General features: G+C 41.5%; 1 protein-coding gene across 6 annotated transcripts in view; it reads left to right on the top strand.

Moving 5' to 3' along the window:
* The window catches only part of SMARCA2 (SWI/SNF related BAF chromatin remodeling complex subunit ATPase 2), a 172943-nt gene that overhangs the window by 125885 nt on the left and 27243 nt on the right, over positions 1 to 19815 (top strand). For 5 of the 6 annotated variants that reach the window (XM_079925948.1, XM_079925950.1, XM_079925949.1 and 2 more), the window contains exon 28: positions 13332 to 13549. In XM_079925948.1, the coding sequence (XP_079782074.1) occupies positions 13332 to 13549 (218 nt within the window). Of the gene's footprint in view, positions 1 to 10215; positions 10234 to 11465; positions 11562 to 13331; positions 13550 to 19815 lie in introns of those variants that run through there. The other variant, XM_079925951.1, reaches the window with a different exon arrangement.

Genomic DNA, 19815 nt, shown 5'->3' with positions numbered 1-19815 from the left:
GATTAATAGATATGGGAGACAGGAAACTTTGGGCAACTTTTGAAACATATCAGTGTCCCGGTTGCCAAAAGAATTTTACTGTGTGGCAGGAAGTAGAGTCGTCAGTATCGATGACTGTAGAAGTTGAAGGTGAGAAGTGGGATGAGAACCTGAGAGTGATGTAGGGAAGACAGGGTTTGATGCTAGAGTTGATAACTTTGTACTTGAGGGTTCACAGAAACGTCTAGAACAAATAACACTTGAACTCAATCGTAGTATTCAGTAAGCTGGTAGATACCTAGGAGCAGTTTTCCCAGGGAACCCTATCTAAACGTTGAGTTTGTGTTCGACTGTATTTATACTCCCTAACTTTTCCCTCCCGGTACTGTGCTAGAGACTGTAGGGGAACTGAGAAAAATAAGGCGTGGTCTCTAAGGGGAAAAAAAAAAAAGACCTTTCACAGCTGGAGAAGATCTGAGTAGAGGGTAGATCCCTGAAGCAGGGACCACAATCATGGATACGAGGGTTTGGGAAAGACGCTCCAGGTGAGGAGTGTGAGAAATCACAAAGACGGGAAGAAGCGTGGCATGCTCTGGGGAGGGACCGGGCTTGTGATCCTTGTTCTGCGTGTGTTCACATACCAGGAAAGAAGGCAGGTCAGAAGGGGGAAGATTAGGTCATGGTGGTCCCAAGGCTCCAGGCATGAGACTTGAATTGATTCACTGAGGAAAACTGAAGAACGCGAATAGGGCGGTCACGTGATGTAAGGGGTATTTAAGATCTGACCAATGGGGTGTAGCCCATAACGACGTAGGAAATCCTCAGAACGGAGCTGTTACATCTCAGTGCAGGGGAGAAAAGGACTGGATGACCAAAACAACAACAAGCAAGCTAATAGGACATTCCTTGTGACCCCTATTCCAAAAAGGAAAAAAAAACAGCAGAAGCCGCCTTGACTGAAATAATCGGAACCAGTAGCCGGTCTGTCAATGAAAATATTAGTTAAGGTGAGAAAATGATACGTCACTTGTATGTAGATGAAAACTTTAATGAAAACCGTACGGTATATCTGTTTGACACATTTTTGATGTAAGGCTGGGGTTTCCTCTGAGCCTGCTTACTAGAATGCGGTGGTCTGTCTTGCATAAGTGCCACACGTTATGTATCACTTAGGATTTCCAGTATTGCTGTTTTTAAGAGTGAGAATCTTTTTTTTTTTTTTTTGTGGTACGCGGGCCTCTCACTGTTGTGGCCTCTCCCGTTGCGGAGCACAGCCTCCGGACGCGCAGGCCCATGGCTCACGGGCCCAGCCGCTCCGCGGCATGTGGGATCTTCCTGGACCGGGGCACGAACCCGTGTTCCCTGCGTCAGCAGGCGGACTCTCAACCACTGTGCCACCGGGGAAGCCCAAGAGTGAGAATCTTTAAAAAAAGAAAGAAGTTTTAGCTTTATTGCAGTATAAATGACAAAACTGTAAGATATCAACTATACATTGTGCTGATTTGCTATATGTTTGCATTGTGGAAGGATGCCCCTCGTTTAGTTAATTAACCCATCCTTCACCTGAGGGAGAATCCTAGTACTAACAAAGCAAACTGAGGGCAGGCTCTTCCCAAATTATAGGAGTCTAGTCCTTGCCAAATTCCACAGTATTTTGATTTGTTTTTAAGCAACTAGTCTTTTGTGTCTTCGATTGTACTCACTCTTTATAGAAATAAGAACCCTATTTTCACAACTATATTTAATTTTATGTAATATCTAATTGAATTACGTAGTTCCAATAACAAGCATAACTGGCATCAAGGTGTTGGGCAACACAGCTGGGTGTTGGTACAGAGGCAGGTGGAGAGAGCAGAAGATCCATGCTGTGGGTAGAGTCTTGAGTGGAGGTCCATTGAGGGGGCCTTCTGGCTTCCCTCAAATTTTCTTCTTTTTTAATTGTAGTTATATATAATTATACAATTATTTATTTATTTTTGACTGCGTTGGGTCTTCGTTGCTGCATGCGGGCTTTCTGTAGTTGCAGCGAGCGGGGGCTACTCTTCATTGCGGTGCGCGGGCTTCTCATTGCGGTGGCTTCTCTTTGTTGCAGAGCACGCGCTCTAGGCACACGGGCTTCAGTGGTTGTGGCTCGTGGGCTCTAGTGCGCAGGCTCAGTAGCTGTGGCGCACAGGCTTAGTTGCTCCACGGCATGTGGGATCTTCCCGGACCAGGGCTCGAACCCGTGGTCCCCTGCATAAGCAGGCGGATTCTTAACCACTGTGTCACCAGGGAAGTCCCTACCCTCAGATTGACTCAGGTGTGCACCTTGTAAAATTTCTCTAGCTGCTTTATTTCTGGAATGCATTTTAGGGCATGTCTTTTACCTAGGAATGCCACTGCGCGTTAGAACCCGTCCCTGTGTTTGTTTGCCCCATGCAAATTGCTGACCATGTGTTAGTTGTCGGGATCTCTGATTCTCCCCGTGTTGATTTCAGCTGGGAATTCCCAGCAAAACTGCTAGCCCTGGCTTAGGATTCCACAAAGCTATGGAAACAGCGCAAGGCCAGAATAGTGCTAAGTGTGCTTACTAGTAAACCCTGGCCATATTTACCTCTGTACTTGTTTGTTTGTGCTTTAAAACTAGAGATTCATTTTCAAGTTTATTGCATTGCAAATTGTGTTTGCAACATGTGTATATTGCTTAGCTAACTGGGGCTCAACAATTCTGTTTTAGCTTTATTTTTAGCTTTATTGACTTGGCATTAAATAAAGCAGGACAGTCATATTTGACAAATAGCCTTGTGTATACTTAGAAGGACCATACAGATACAACGTGAGCAAATCTAAATCTGAAATTATTGTACATTTCCCAGTTGGCTTCTCAACTTTAACTGGAACCAGACATTCCTCTACTGACACTGTCATAATGTGTGTGTGTGTATGTGTGTGTATGCATGTGTATGTGTGTGTACATATCTGTATGTGTGTTCATATGCATGTATCTATATAGCCTAACCAGATACTTGTGTGTGTTGTGTTTATGGAATTGTGGCCTCCTTGAGACCAGCTACTCTCTCCTTCACACAGTATACTCTTTGCATATCCTGTTTGTTTCCTGTTATCCTTTTTTGTTTCCTGTTTGTTCATCGTTTATAGTAATAACATCTCAGGCCTACGTGCTACCTCATGACCTTCATTCAGCTTCAACTCTCACACCAATGTGGAATGCTCTTTCACATTTGTAGTTCAAATTCCTAAGGGAAGTGAACTAACTCAGCCAGTCACTCTCACTTGGGTTTATGCAGAGACCCTCAAGCCAGGCCCTGCACAAGCCTAAAGACAGCCCATCCTAAGAACAGGGGCCCATTCCCAGTCCCACAGGGTGAGACCGGGGCAGGGAGGAGTTGCCTAATTTGGAACGTAAATGCCAGGCAGGATGTGCTGAGGGTAGGACAGTTTCCCTTACACTCTAGGATGGCGTGAAAGATAAAGGCTGCTATCAGTTATTCAAAGGGATGTTTTATATACATACAAGCAGTCTTTTCTTTGCCCCATTGCAACATGTACAAATTTCCATTACTGTGATAGCGTTAAGAAAATCAGTCCCCCAACCACAAATTTCGGTTATCATATGTATTAGTTTGCTTGGGCTACCATAACAAAGTACCGCAGACTGGTTGGCTTAAACAACAGAAATTGATCTTCTCATGGTTCTGGAGGCAATAAGTCTGAGATCAACGTATTGTCAGGGTTGTGTGTCTGTGTCCTAAACTTCTCCTCTTAGAAGAACACCGGTCAGAGTGGATTAGGGTCCGCCCTAATGACTTCATTTTACCTTAGTTAACCTCTTTAAAGGCCCCGTCTGCAAATACAGTCACATTCTGACTGTATTTGGACCTCAACATAAGAATTTTGCAGGAGGACACAATTCAGCCCCTAACACTGTGGTATACTAACTGTAAATTATAAGCTGTGCTGTTAGCTCTTCAGTCCACAAATCACTATATAAATAACAGATGCATATCATGATCAGTGACCAATCATATCACTTCTTCCAAAGTGTGCTGGTGATTGGTCCCTGAGCATCTGTTGTTCAGTCCATTTACAGACAGCAAAGCACGCGTTTGTGGTGCCTCCTCATGTCCCGGTGATAAACCCACAAAAATAATCGGGAGAGGAAAGTGAGCACCAAACGTGAACGTGGAGCAAAGAGACAAAAAGTAACAGCACAGGAAGTGAAATTGGATGTATTTAGAAGATTTGAAAAGGGCAACATCAAGCTGAAGATAGGAGACCTCATGAAACTACAATACAAATCATACTGGAAAAGCCCGATGAATATAAAAAGCAAGCTGGAGTCACCTTAACGTATTTTAGTGTAAGTTGCACTAGGAACATGAAGCCACTTATGGTTGAATTTATTTACTTTGGATTGAAGACTATGACAATAATAAAAAAAAAATCCAATCAGTCTGCTTAGTGTTCAGGCCAAAGTGTTGAATTTAGTTGCCACATTGAAAGAAAATGATAATTACAAGGAAACTGGAGAAGAACATACTACTGCTGGTAAAGGCTGGTTTCATCATGTCAGAAATGGGCATGATTTGATTATTGTTGAGTGGGCTTGGTGGTGCTGCCAGGGCACATAAGGGCATGACTGTGAAATCTGCACCCAGGTTCCAAAGATTAGTTAAGGCAGGAGCTTGTGATGATCACAGATGTTTACTGCTGATGAGACAGATCTTTTTTGGAAGAGAACCATATCAAGAGCTTAAGTGAAGAAAGAGGCAGGATCACGAAGTGGCCTTCGGAATGGAATCCAGATATTCGGCCAGAGGAACTTCGTGAAGGCGAACTTACCGAAATAATGAAGAAAATGGTTGTGAGGAAAAAGATGAAGATGTCCCAGAGGAAGTGACACCAGCCAAAAAAAAGAGAAAAGTTCACCTTAAGGGAACTGAGGGATGTCAAGACATTGAAAGGGCAGAGGATAAAATGTTGAAAGTGGATCCCTGGCAAGTTGCCAAGGCTTAGAAAAGACTTACTTGCTCTGTGTCCTGAGCTATTTGATGAGAAGAAAAAGAAGCCAAGTGCTATCCAAATCTTCTTGATACATTTTCTACCATTTTAATGTCATATTTCTAATGTTTTGAATTAGTGTTCTAAATACTCATTTTACTGTTTTTCATTTCCCTGTACATGCAGAACCCACAGTAAGAGTTCTTAATGCTTTGATACAAGTTTGGTCAGTGTCGTGGAATGATCATAATTTTCCTATTGATTATCGGAACGACTTCGTTCGGTTTCACCTTGCACGGTCATTTGTATGGTCCCTCATTTCCATGCAAAACAAGGACTGCATACGTGTGTGTGTATGTGTGCGTGTGCGTGCATGTGTGTGCATGTGTGTCTGTCTGTCTTTGCTGGAAGTCTTCCTGAGATGTACCATGGTATGTTTTTATTGGTGTTGTTCACCTCAGCCTAAGCATAATTTAGCCTTTTCCTGATGATTCAGAGTCATCCTTTGTGCTGTGAAGCAGAATAACCTCCAAGTTAGAGTGTGGTTTCTGCAGCCAAACTTCAGATTTCACGTCCTGGGCCTGTGACTGATTTAATTTTTGCTTTGAAGTATAGTTGTTTTACAATCTTACATTAATTTCATGGTGGTTCGGTATTTTTACGATTTGTACTCCACTAAAAGTTATTACAAGAGAATGGCTGTAATTCCCTGTGGTATGTAGTGTATCCTTGTTGCTTACCTATTTTATACAGAGTAGTTGGTATCTCTTAATCCTGTACGCTTGGTCTCTCTGTGCCTCAGTTTCCTCATCTGTAAAATGAGGACGATAACAGGATCTCATAGGGTTGTTATGAGGGTTGAATGAGCAAATGTGTATAGAGCACAGAGTGCCCGGCCACGTGGTGAACAGCATGCTAGCTGCTACTCCTGCTGTCAGTGGTGATGGTGGTGGTAGTAGAAGGATTCAGGAGGCCGCGTATCTTAAGATGTGCTTTACTTCCTCTACGAAGTGGCCTCAAACCACTGTGCTCTTGATTTCTTGTGTTGCTTTCCTTATGTGGCCTCCTCCCCTGTAACCTGGCTCTTGGAGGCCTTCTTTACATCTGCCTCGAGCAGAACAAGCACCCTACTCTTAACCCCCGTCTCGTTTGAATTGAATGCTTTAACCGTGGTGGGTTTACAGATGAGAGAATTGGTCTTGTGCTGGTGGCCCGTACGCCTGGGTGAGGGCTCCGTTCCTCCTGGACGGCCTGTCACGGGGAAGCCCAGAAGAGCACTGTTTATTTGGCTCCAAGACTTGCACTTCGCCATTTGTCATCATCTCCAGATGAGGTTATACTCCTAATCCTTGTGTCTTACCTATCTGTCTCAGAAGCATTAAGTTATTGTTTGTAAGCATTGACATTGTACCGCAATCTGTTACCTTCTTTTGGCGTGTCTTCATGTTTTTAGTATCCTGAGAACCTCAAAGTACACAGGTGGCCCAGGCCCCCCAGAGAAGCCCTGATCTCGAAACAAGCAGGTGGAGTTCTGGCTCTTAGGGGTTGATAGGAACTGGATGTATGGTCTCAGGGTAAGAAAGCACAAGTGTATTTCTTTTAATTCTCCACTGTTGCTCTAAACCTCTTGCAGGCTCCCAAGTTCTCTCTTGGGTTCTGTGGTTGATTCCACCAAGGGTGCTGGAGTGAAGCACGTGCCTCACTCGCAAGAACAGAGGCGTTAATACATTAGGTTTGTAATGTGGTAGGGTCTACGGGACCAAAGGTTTTGGGGGGCCACCCTCCACTAAATCCAAGTCATTCTCTGGATCGAGTATTATGCTTAATACTGCCCAAAAGGTCCATAGTTGGTCTTGTGGCTGAAATAGTTTTTACAGTCCCTCTACTTTTTCCTCTGCCCAACCTCAAATTTCTTTTGCCTGAAATATGTGCTAATCTACCTTGTCTCATCTGTATAAAGTGTGGTTCCCCTTTTCCCCTCCTCCTCCAGGTGTCCTTATGTGGCTTCCTTATGCCATTAGTGGGGAAAGAAAGAGCCTTGGGTCATTTTTGCAAAAGTGATCTAAAGTTGTCAAACAAGAAACTGAAAAGCTCTCAGCACCAGAAATTCAGTTAAACCCAGGCTCCCTCTGCTTTCCCTTAATGGCCAGCGTTGTACATTTCAGTCCCAAACTCAGGGAGAGCTGGTATCTGGGTTGCCTGACAAACGAGTGAAATAAGAAATGAGGGGCTTTTAAATTATCATCAGTTAATTGCACCCCAGAGGAAAAAAAAATTTTTTTTTAACTATGCTAAAATCCTCAGCCTTCAGATTAAGCTGTTTCCTTTGTTGAGTATTTGAGGCATTTGTTAACAACAGTATAAAGTCTGTGTACAGGTATTTCCTTACATCATGGATATTTCCTTAATAACATTGAATGAGTGAATAATTGAGGATTTTTGAAAAGGCTTCTAGGCTTCATTGTCCAGGACAAGACCAAACGTGCTTCTTGTTGAAATACTGTAAGGTTTGAGTTTGGAAAGAAAGCTAGCAAGATTTCACTAGCATTGTGTTAGGTGTTAGGATGCGTACGAACCTGCAGTTGTTGGGGATTTTTCCTTAATATTGAATTTGGTTTCTTTTTCGGGGACTTTTTTATGGGGGTAAAAAACACATAACGTAAGATTTACTATTTTAACCATTCTAAGTTTATATTTAAGCACATTGTTGTGCACCCATCACCATTCTCCACTCCAGAACTTTTTCATCATCTCACACTGAAGTTCTGTACTCATCAATCAGTCACTCCCTGTACCCCTATTCACTTGTTCCCTGAGGGCCACTGTTCTCCTTTCTCATATAAGTGGAATCGTACAATATTTGTCTTTTCACGTCTTATTTCACCTCTGGAAATTTGATTTTATGCATACTTGTTTAACAGATTGCTTTGAGGGGTGGTAATTGTTGACCTCAAAAATAAAACAATTATTTTACCAGCAAAAATGAGCTTGTTCAGGAATGGCAGAGAATCATTATTCAGGACAAGCATGCGGTAACAAAAACCACAGGCAAGTCCAACAAACAAAGGAGAGGAACGTTATTTTATGGAGAAGAAGGAAGTTGGGAGGGGTTGTTTTGAATAAAATTCCAATGGAGAAAAGGGAAAGTTCAGAGTGATAATGTTTTCTCACTGGCTGAGTTGCTGGGTTAGTAGATTTCTTATAAGAGATGCGATGTACAGTTGACCCTTGAGCTATGCGGGGGTTAAGAGCACTGACCATACCAGCAGTCAAAAATCTGTGTGTAATTTATAGTCGGTCCTCTACACCCAACTTGGGATTCAACCAAATGCAAACCATCTAGTGCTCTGGTACAATATTTACTATTGAAAGCAATCATTGTGTAAGTGGACCCGTGCAGTTCAAACCCATATGTTGTTCAAGGGTCACCCATACATCTGTTCTGGTTGGGTCCTGTAACTGGTGGTTCTGTCCTGTTGATGATTCTTCCCTTGGGCCCTGTAATTGGCAATTCTTCCTGTAATTGACTGTGGAGTGGGGCTTTGTGAGGGCTCCCCCTTGTGGCCTCCTGACTCCATTTTCATGAGGCTTCCCTTTATTTTCTACATGATAATCAAAAACTTAACAATTGTCCAGTTTCAGCCGTGGGTCTGAAATTCTGCATCCGAAATTGCTACTCTCTTTATTAAACCGAGTGACTCAAATGATGTGGCGTTTTGATCAAGAGCTCCACGTTCAATTTTTTGTTGTTAAATATTCCTATTATAAGAAAGTTTCTCATACAAGAAATCTTAAATTTTTCTTAAAAAGTCCACTTATTGGTTGTCGCTGCTGCTGCTATTAATAGCTCTGATTGTTTGGAGGTTCACTACCTGTATTATTTGCTTCCAGGTCTTAGCAGGGCTTGAGGGAGGTTTAGTCTCCCTGAATACTGAAATCAAGTTTAGTGGTTCCCCAGGAAGCACTGGAATTGACATGTAATTAGCAACAATCCTGTCTTTACTGCTTAGCCCTCAGTTCTGTAACCCTCACCTCACAGCCCCGGCAGCATCCTAGTCTTCTTCTGCAATCCAATTACGGTCCTAAGGAAGGAGGACCCCCAGAGCAGGGAGGAGAGGTGAGAGGGAAAGAGAGACCTTGTCAGGGGGGCAGATATTTAAATTTAAAATACTAAATTTCACATTTCATATCCAAGAGATGCCCCATGCATTGTCTAGAATTGCTCTTGAACTGCTCCTTTCATTTTTTCTTAAGATGGTCTGTTCCACTGTAAGGGCTGTGCCGCACCGCTTGGTGAATTTGGAGATGCTGAGTGGAAAAGACAACCACAGTGAAACAATGCGCCCGGAGTTGGCTTGTGGCTTTTGTTTGCTTGTCCCTGTTTACCTATTCATAGTCATGGATCCCTTCTGCTGCTGCCTGGTATTGCGGAGTTACATATAACAGCACCCCACTATACCACAGGTTGAGAAGAGCAGAGATAATGCACACTTTCTGGACTGTTCATCTTTCACTAAAAGATGTAGTGTGTGTCAGGATGACAGAGGGGCACGGCTGGACCCACGTGCAGCTGATTCCCGGGTCTGCTGTGTGCTCTGTGAGCTGCAAAGTGTTTCCTTTAAAACGGCTAATCCTGCACGACCATCTCCTGCATTTTGTTATCAGAACCTAGACACACACACACACACACACACACACACACACGCTGCTTTCTTAACTCATTGGGGAAAGAGCCACTCTGTATCTCATCCTTGCACATCCTGTGTCACGATCATGTATTCTTAAAAAAAAAAAAAAAAAAATTGAAAGAGAAAGAGAAAAAGAAAAGGGGGGGTGGGGGTGGAGAAGGTTGCCATCCAGTGGAGGAAAGAGTAATTCCCAGCTTCATTCAGGAAAAAACGCAGGCTGAAATATGCTTAACTATTTTAACTTGGCTGGGGATTTTTATCACCAGAAGGGTTTTTTCCTTAGTGGCATCGGGACCCAAGTGGGTGCCGTGTGCCTTTAAGGGAAGAAGCGCCTCACCAAACTTCCCTGTAGTTGTGTCTCACCGTTTGGGTAGGGAAGGAAAGTGTTAATTTCTTATTTGTACACTTTTTTTCCCCGACTTCCTTCCTATTCACTTCATTAAATCTAGAGGCAGTTCAGCATGGGAGCCGTCTGTATGTTGAATTAGGGCTCGCACTCTTGCGCAACACGTCACCAGTCGGAAACTGGGGGTTTGCTTCTGTGATTTATTTCAATATTGTGCTGGTAAAAGGTTTGGAAGGGAATTCTTTGTGGGGTAGTTACTTGAGCATTGTGTAGCAAGTTTTGTGTGTGTGTCACTCGCCCCTAGCCCTGAGTGGTGTCAGTGAAGCCAGTTGAATAAATAATTTTTTAAGGAGGAGAATAGTTTAAAATTTTCCATGCATAATTTTACTTACAGGCAGGGGTAATCTTACTCCACTGGAAGTGCGAAAAGCACAGGGAAATATTTAGTGAATTGATTTCCATTAGAAAAAGACCCTTAGAAATCCCTGAACATAAAGCACTGCATATGGATGTGTTTGGGGTCTTTGGGGGGGGAGGGAAGATGTTTTGTAGTTCTCTGCATTCCTGCATAAAACCTTAATTTAAGGGGAATAATGGTCAGTACTTTGTGTGTTTCCTTATGATTCCAAAACCTAAATTTACTAAGAATCTGCACGTATTAGCAATTGTAATAAAAATCGTTTCACTGGTTCTTTTTGCAGTTTAATTTGTTTTCGCTTCTTAGCTACTCCCAGATTTAGAGACTGAAAAGTCCAAATATCACAAGCTTATGCTTTGTTCCTTTTTTGCAAAATTAAGGGGGGAGGAGGTAAAGTAGAAATATTCTTTTCACAGCTTCCCCCTCATCATTTATCCCACAGAAAAGAAAAACAATGAAAAATTTTACAGCATGAAACTGAAAGTGAAGTGTCACAGTTGTTCGGGATTTTCTTTAAAGAGAATAACATACTGTATTAAAATATTTGAGAACATGCACATTGCTTTTACTTACATGCATTTAATGAAAAAGTCTTTTATCCAAAAAAGAAAAAAATTCATCTTAGACTGCTCCAAAACCATGCAGCCTATTTTTTTCAAGGCACTAAAATGAGCTTTAAAATACAAAAATAAAAAATAAAAGCATACCTGGTTTTAATTGTTTAAAAAATAAATTTGAATATTAATTTGTTTTCTTATTGGCTTAATTGTTCAAATGCAAGTAAGAATCAGAAACCACCTGAGCTAAAATCTCTAATTCTGCTGCCTGGAATAATAAGGGGGAAAAAAATATGATAAGTAGTTGTCAATATTAAAACAGGCTGAAGGAGGAAGGCTTCGGGCCTTGTAGTGGGTAGAATGAAACAGCAGATTTGAGTATCCACAATCCTTTCAGTATTAAATTTTCAGTAAAATAAAATTACTTGTATATGAAAACATAGCCTTTCCCCAGCTCTCTTTTTTTTCCTGATCAGCTGATGAAGAGACTAGCAGCTCGCTGCTTTGCTGGCTTGTTAATTTTATCCCCACTAACTGTGATTTCCGATAGCCGGCCTGCTGATAGTGGTAAGGTAAATATCCTTTTTCGTTGCCGTCTTGAAGATTCAGTAGAACTACATCCCAGGCATGTGTAGGTGTGTAACACATCAAAAGCCGGTGTTCTCCGTATTTCTGTGTGTAACTGGGTGCTTGAGGAGAGCAGTACCATTAACTGTTGACAAGCCTTGCATGCTGTATTTATTATTAGCATGTTCAGCCTCCAAGATTTGCGGGACAATTTCCTCTTCTTGATCTTCGCTTTAGCTGCAGTGTGTTTAGCTGTATAGTGGGTGTCCTGCTTTTAGGCAAATGAATATTAATGAAATAACGTGGAGCTTTTTTTTTTTTCCTTTTTCCTTTTTCTTTTTCCTCATAACCCATCAGACCTTGCCTCCTTTATAGTGGTTATCATCTGAACACTGTAGGATCGTGATGGAAATTGTCTTTTGATTATTAAGGCCTAGGCTCAGACTGTCCCTTTAGGATTCTGTCTGTGTGCATGTTGCTTCTCTGGGGTTGCACGTTGGAAGATGCATAGAAAACCTTTTTTTTTTTTTTTTTTTTTTTTAAATCCCACTGGCATTTTTAACATGCCAGGTTGTTTTGTGTTCTGCACCAGGTTTTCTTCACAAAACCTTTCTTTTTCAGAAGGCATTGTACATAAGTGAAAGAAATTATGTCTGAGCTGTAATCACTCTTTATATTGATTGTTATACTCACATGATCATAAATATTAGCCATGTTTGGTGCTGTGGAGAAATGAAGGTAATTGCCTGATGATTAGAGCTCTTTTCAGCCACGAGACATACTGGAGGCAATATTGAGGGGCAGGAGGAACAAATAACATCACTTATTTTGTGTAAGAAACCAATCTCGAAATGTAATTTCAAGGTCTTTTTAAAAATCTTCTTTTCCATGGTCAAATTTTCTCTTACCTATTGTTGTTTTTTTTCTTTGCAGTTTTTGTTTTTGTTTCTGTTTCTTTCCCTTTATTCTTCTTAAGTTTTGAGATTTCCTAGGGGGAAAAAAAAAGTTTAAACTTCTGGGTCTGTCACATGGATCTTTTAGCCATTTATGAACAGGTTTCTTTTTATACCTGGTTGTTTTTATAGCTATTTTATTATCTCTCTGCATTAGTGCTGCTGGCTCTGGTTTAAAGCAAGCGTTTGCAGGTAATTGGAAAAAAGTGTTTTTTGTTTGTGTGTGTGTTCTTGATCTGGATGGTTTAAGTGCGTTTACCCAGGAATGTGGCTTTGTACTTCCTGTTTCCTTGTTTACTAATTGCTACGTTAGAAGAAAATCTGGATGGAATTTTGATTTTGTGTTGTGAATCACGAATAAATTGATGTTAAACCTCAAAGAAGAGAAGATCAAAGCTTATATGATTGTAAGGATGTAGTCTTAGGGAAATTTCTTCTTCACTCACCCCTTTTTTTTTGGTTTCCCTTTTACCTTCTACGGTAATGAGACAATAAAGGTCTTTATCTTATATTGAGCTGAAATGTCATTTGGTTTTAGTTATCTTCAAACACTTAAATATATAGATCTTTTCATATTTGTCACATTCTTTGCTATTAGTGTTTCGGACCTTCACCTATTTTGCTCATGAAACAGACTTGGGTTAAAGTTGCATTTATCCAATATGGTGGTCTTCTATTTTTTCTTCTTACTTCACTGATTACTGTTAACTTTTACTTTTTTTTTTTTGCTGTTGTTAGTTTCATTTTATTCTACTTATGTAAATTGTTTTCTTTTCGGTATTCTCTCGTCTTGAATTTTTCTCCTTCGTTCCCTATTAACAGGCCATTGAAGACGGCAATTTGGAAGAAATGGAAGAGGAAGTACGGCTTAAGAAGCGAAAAAGACGAAGAAATGTGGATAAAGATCCTGCAAAAGAAGATATGGAAAAGGCCAAGAAGAGGAGAGGTCGCCCTCCGGCTGAGAAACTGTCACCAAATCCCCCTAAACTGACAAAGCAGATGAACGCTATCATCGATACTGTGATAAACTACAAAGACAGGTGAGCGTTTCGTTCCTTCACCTCCATCATCTTCATCAAGACCACAGGTAACGCTGCCTGCAGAGCAAGATTTATTAAGGTGTACGCTGGGTTCCGGGCCCTTTCTACCTCCTGTTTGATGGTTTTTGCTCCAGAGGTATCAGTAAACTTGTACTCTATTCAGAGAGGCTGCTCTCGATATTTTGTGTAATAGTTTACCAGGTGTTATTTAAGGTATTTGGAAAGAGGAGTTTAGATGACCAAATGAAAGAAAAAAAAACCTAAGCTGGAGAAGGGTTCTTTAAGGATTTCCAGAATACCATCACTGATGTGGAAGCATTGGAAAGAGAGTGAAATGGTACCTTTGGATTGAGGTGTTAGAGGAGAAAAAGAGTTCTATCACATATTTAAGGTAAATGTTCATGCTAGGACTTTGTTTTAAGCCAAACCGAAGCTTCCATCAAAAATACCTTTCCTTCTTTCCTTCCAAGACACTTGAATTTCTGAGCATTTGTTCGAGCCATCTCCCTCTTTTCTCATAACCCTACCTAGACAGGATGGTTTTTCAGCAAATTTCCCTCTTTTTCATGGAACTTGCGAATGCGAACTTTGAGAAATGTGTACTGGACACTATCCCCAGGCCATTTTTAAACAATAAACAATTATTTGAAAACCAAAGTAAAGATGTTCTTGGGTGTCAGGCAGCCCTATATAGTCGATAAACTAGTTAGGCTACATTTTGGTTGGTTGATTTGATTTCTACTCAGTAATCATGTGATGCGGTTTTAATAGGAAGATGACATCTCACTTCAGTTGAAAAATTGACATTTTTTTTCCTCTAAGTTACATAGTGGCATGAATCAACTTTTCGTTACCAAAAATTCTTGACATTCACTGGTGTTGCTCTATATAACTGGAATTGGTTACTACAAATAAGTTGTGCTTTTAGTTCTTCGTGGTAATTTTAGTTGCATGTCTTCATACGAGGAAGAAAACCTCATCGTGAAGATTAAGTGGTATAAAAAGCAAGAAACTTTCAATGGGGTTTTACTGATAGCTCCTTAGAGAAAATATAAAGACTTTTCAGAAATGGTGAAAGGGACATAGGAGCAGATGCGTGTGGAAGGGTCAGAATTTCTTGCTCCTCTCTGCCTACCAGGTCTCTCAGGTTCCCTGCTTACTATTTTCACTATTATTTTCCTTTTTTTTTTTTAAAGTCATTCCCTTTGAGCATTCTAAAGTGGCCACAAAGGGCAGCCCCATTACATTAGGTTTGGATAAGCTGTTCACTGACGCAGGGGAATGACAGTAATCTAGGAAGGAAAATTTGGCCACGAGATCATTCTTTGCCCAGATGAACACGCCAACTTCCTTGTAAACTCGGAGTCAGTAATTCTCTCTGTCAAGTTTCTGTGCCTCCCCAGCTGGACTGGTAGATTGGCTGGAAGCAGGAGTAGTTTCCAGGAAGCCAGGTTGGACAGTTTCACCTTATTTTATCAGCCCCTGGTGTAGAGAAAAATAAGCAGAGAGTACCACTCTGCACATACCTCTAACTTTTTGCCTTTGTCCCGGGAGAGTGAAAATGCCTGTGGCTTGGACCAGGTGTGCCTTGATATCTAACAGGCATTGTGTTCATTACCTGCTGAGTGAGCCTAGGGCTGCTGTAACATTGAGAAGAGCCAAGAAAGTCCTTGGAAGTTTGAAAGCCAGGCCTTTTATGCCAGGTGATGGCTGTCTCCTCCTTTAATGGTGTAAAAGGAGTCACCAGCCAGTGGACCACGTACTGCCAACAGATGGTTTTATTTCATGTTTCTCTTTTTTTTTTCTTTTTTTTTCTTTTAAGCAAACACATAAAGCTGGAGAGAGTTCTTATAAAAACGTCAGGGTTCCCCCCCCCTTTTTTTGGAAAAACCTAAAAATCTGGCAGCATTCTACCTAGCCTTCCCTAAGGTAACAGTAGGAGTGGAACCCACACCCCAACCCGTTGCAGACTGTCTGCTCTAGGTGGCCACCATCCCTGTCGCTCACTATCGTCCCTCCAATATGGAGTGTCAGTTGCCATTTATCATCGTGTTTTTCGCACCTGGCCCACTTCACTCCTTTATATCACCTGCTGGCTCCGTAGCCTTTTAGGTTTGTGATTTCCTGATGCACAGGGCTATGGGCTGATGACTTTTCCAGAACCCACCCCCACCCCCAAATACAGAGTAGTATGAAGTTAGGTCTCTTTAACCTCAGCTAAGCATAGCACAGTAGTTTAAGCTCTTGTCTTGGTTGAACTACCTGCATTTGAATCCTGTCTTTACCATTTACTACCTGTGGAGCAGCTGGGCAATTTACTTAACCTCCCAGGTCCTCAGTTTCCTAGTCCACAAAATGGAATGATTACTGTACCTGCCTCTAGAGGCATTAGGAAGATTTGATGAGTTAATATAGCTCTTTGAACAGTTTAATCATTAATAATCAGCCTTTCAGACAATTTATAGCAAATCAGGTAGGTGAATGGAGCTCTGAGCACTATAAAGAAAATGTCCTTGCTCGTACGGCTTTCATATTGTTATTTCCAAAACCAGAAAACACAGCTTCACTGGGAATGATGACTGAGCATGTCTTTGCTTGTACTATAGGGAGAGGCTATTTAAATATTTCAACCTGCAGACACTGAATCGTTTGTTTGTTTTCCCCCTTTCTCTGGTTTTATTTATTTGTTTTACTTTTCCTGAAAGTACCCTGGTAAGGCCCCCCATTCTATTACTGCCCACGTTTAGGTACTTCTGGGAAGTATGTTCTAAATTCTCCACTGCTACATGTTTCATGTATATTTCGTGTTAGTGATCCTCTAGAAAAAAAGCACTTACTCAGTTTATGTTTTTTATGTCTCTTACCAAATTTGGTGCTCAAGTAGGAGGTACTCAAATTAGGAGGGCCTTAATTAGATACATCATATTTTTGGTTGGTTTTAGAAAATGCTGCTGAGAAATGTACTTCGCCATGTGTTGAGATTTTTGCACCAGTAAAGTCAGTGACTAATATAGTAACTCAACCTACCTGTGAAAGAAGTACCACCTGGACTAACCTCCTTCCCATCACCTCAGTCAAATGTTACAGCTCTGACAGTCGTGTACATCAGCAGCGTATTAAATAAGAACTACCATCTATATTTAACTGATACATAAGAATTAATTAGCTCTTATGAGACAGTTTTTTTTTCAAAGTTCTTGCATGATTCTGGGACAGATGTATTTTTATTGTTTAAAAAGAACTAGGATAATTTGTGTCTATTTATTGCCTTTGTTTTCAGTGCCAGTCCTAATGTTTTTTAGGGGGATGCTTTTAAAAAATGTGACCCCCCCTCTCCCCTCCGAGAGCCAATGATTCTGTGTGATTCACAAATGTAAAATTTTTCTGCGGTAATCTCTACGAGAGGTAGCACTGATCTCTTGTTACCGTTCCCACCATTTTATTTCTCCAAATAGAAAACTTGATATGAAGTATTATTGGAAGGCTTTGTTTTGATCTGTTAATAAGCATGGTTATGTAGAAGGCTTTTAAAATGATATTCTCCCTTTATATAATATTTAACCTAAGATCTTTTTTGTCTTGGAAAAGGGATCCATCCTAATTTGCATCTGTACCCTTTAAAATTGCCCCCGTGAAGAGATGGTGATGGTGAAAAAGCAGGGTCTGGGTTTGGTGGAGCTATTCCAAGTCTAGAGACATGGCTTACAGTTCCTTGGATAAGGAGGGAGATTCCTAGAGGGAATTCTTAGTGTTAGAAGGGGTTTTAGCTCTACCTGGTCCAGTTTCCCAGATGTGTCCCCCTGCATTGCCTCTAGCAGACCATCATCTAACCTTGTGCGGACATGCCCAGCGTTAGCTCACTGTGTCAGGAAGCCGTTTGCGACACCAAAGGACAGCTCTAAACACGACAGGCATTTCCTATATGAAAACAGACTCAGCCCTCTGACTTATAGCTTTTGTTCTGCTTGGAACTTCAGAGAGTCAATCTGTTCTCATTCCGAGAAATGTCCTTTAAAATATTCATAAACGTATTTGCCTTAGGACATTCTCCTTCGGATTGTAACACCTCACTTTGCTATCTGAGTGATGCCTGGACTTCCAGCCATCCCAGTACCCCCCAACTCCGCCCCGCCCTTAGACACATTTTACTTTCTTAGTGTCCCATGGAAAACATAGCACCCAGAACTCCAGAGGTATTCCGATGGCGGCTAATTGCAGGATGGCTAGCCTCCTTATTCTGGACACCAAAATTCTGTTAACATAACTCAGGAGCGTGTTAACTTTTTTCACCAACCTTGATTCAGAGTTAACTCCCGTTGAAAACACGACTTCTTGAAAAGCTCCCTCTCCCGCCAAACATACACACAGTTCTTATCTCACGTGAATGCTGCCAAGGTTAGCCTTCAGCTAAACCTCTGATTTTTTTTTATCCTGTATCGACTTATTCCTATATAGTTTCATCTTACTGATTTTTGTACCACCATTCTAGCCTATTGATGTAACACTGATTATTTTATGCCTTTTTTTTAAAAAAAAAACAAAACAAAACCACGTTTACTTGTTTTCCTAAGTTGTTGTCATCTGAAGATTTGCTATAAGCTATTGCGAAGAAACTCCTAAAGGGCAAAGGACGGGTCTTCTGTGACATGCCCCTGAAAATCACTTAAGGTTGATGTGAATATATTAATCAGTCATTTTTAGAGTTGATGAACCGTCTGTGAACTCACATGACCATGCTGTCATGTCACCCACATTCATCTATCCTTTCTGAAGGTTATCAAAAAAAGCTAAAACCAAGATATACCGTGTTTGTGGCCTCTCCGATCCATCAACCTAGAAACCCTGCCGAAAGGATGAAATGAGGTTAGCTTGCCATGGCTTTTTCTAAGGGACCCCCTACCGGTACTTAACGATGTCATTTATCTTCTCTCTGTAGCCCTGTGGCATCTGAATAATTTCCTCTAAATTTTGACCAAGGGTCCACATCAGGCACAGCCGCCTCGAGTTTCCCTTCTCCTTTTGAAAGTGGGACACTTAGTCTTCTGATTCCGTTTCTAGTCTCTGTGATTTCTTAAACGTCATTAGCAAAAGCAATCTACACACTCTTTCAGGATGTAATTAGTTTGCAACTGGACACTTGAACTCATCTGAAGCTTCTTGATATGCCCTATCAACTCTCCTATCAGTAGCTTTTGTTCAACATTTATTATGCCTTGCTTTTCAAATCTGAGCGTCGTTCATGTTCCCGAAGAGTCTGGAAACAGAATATGAGGCGGTTATCATCACCTCCTCCCGCTCTGACCAGCAGGAGTGTACTGCGAGGATGGGCCTCGCTGTCTGCAGAGGGTCTGGACTTCAGGTGCAGCTCTGAGGATGGACAAGGGAAGCGGCGGGGAGGCGGGAGATACCTGCCTGACCCTGGCACACAGTGGGGCGGCCAGGCGTGGCCAAACGGCTCCTTCCTCCCTGATACCTGATGCCCTTCAGCCTCTGCTCTCTTCCCGGAGGCGAGACTGTCTTCTTCTTGCCCCTCATTTTAAGAAACACTGATGACTTCCCTAGGAATGGTGGAAGGCCTCAGCTTCTTCTGAATCTTAGCTCTCCCCACATTGTAGAAAATCATTCATTGATCCTGGCAATATTAATTGTATTATTCCCCCCTTCTTTCCAGCCCTGAGGGCCAGAGGGTAAAAAGAGACTCACGGTACTTACCTCCACTAGCTCGCCCTGTGGTAGAGGAGATAGCCCGGATAGTACTGAACAGGCAGGTGGCCTGGGAGATTCAGGGAAGGTGGGGTCACGCGAGCCCCTTAAATAAGAATATAATATTATCTTGAGTTTATGGTCTCTTTTGGGGGGGGAATGTATATGTATATGATATATATGATATATATATATTTATATGTATATGTGATATATATATTTATGTATATCACTATCACTGCATTTACCGGGGAAAAGAGAGCCTGCATTTTACCCCGTTACATTATAGTACCTTTCTAAGGACGTGGGAATACTGCAAACCTAAGGACTAAGTGTACTTGTTTAATTCCTGTACACGAATTCCTATATACAGATGGAAAGTCATTTGTAGCATTTCCCTCGTTTAGAGTAAGGCTGAACTACTGTCTTCAAGGCCCACATATCGTCCACCCATATTCCAGAAGGGATGGGCTCTTACTTTAAAAAGTTGCCTTTTCTTTTTCCAGTATTACCTCCCCAAAGTGCTTTATCTGAAGTGTGTTCAGGTATTTGTGATGTCGAAG

This window comes from Stenella coeruleoalba, assembly GCF_951394435.1.
Source record: "Stenella coeruleoalba genome assembly, chromosome: 7".
In the NCBI taxonomy this organism is placed as follows: Eukaryota; Metazoa; Chordata; class Mammalia; order Artiodactyla; family Delphinidae; genus Stenella; species Stenella coeruleoalba.
This window is presented reverse-complemented; position numbering and strand designations above follow the sequence as displayed.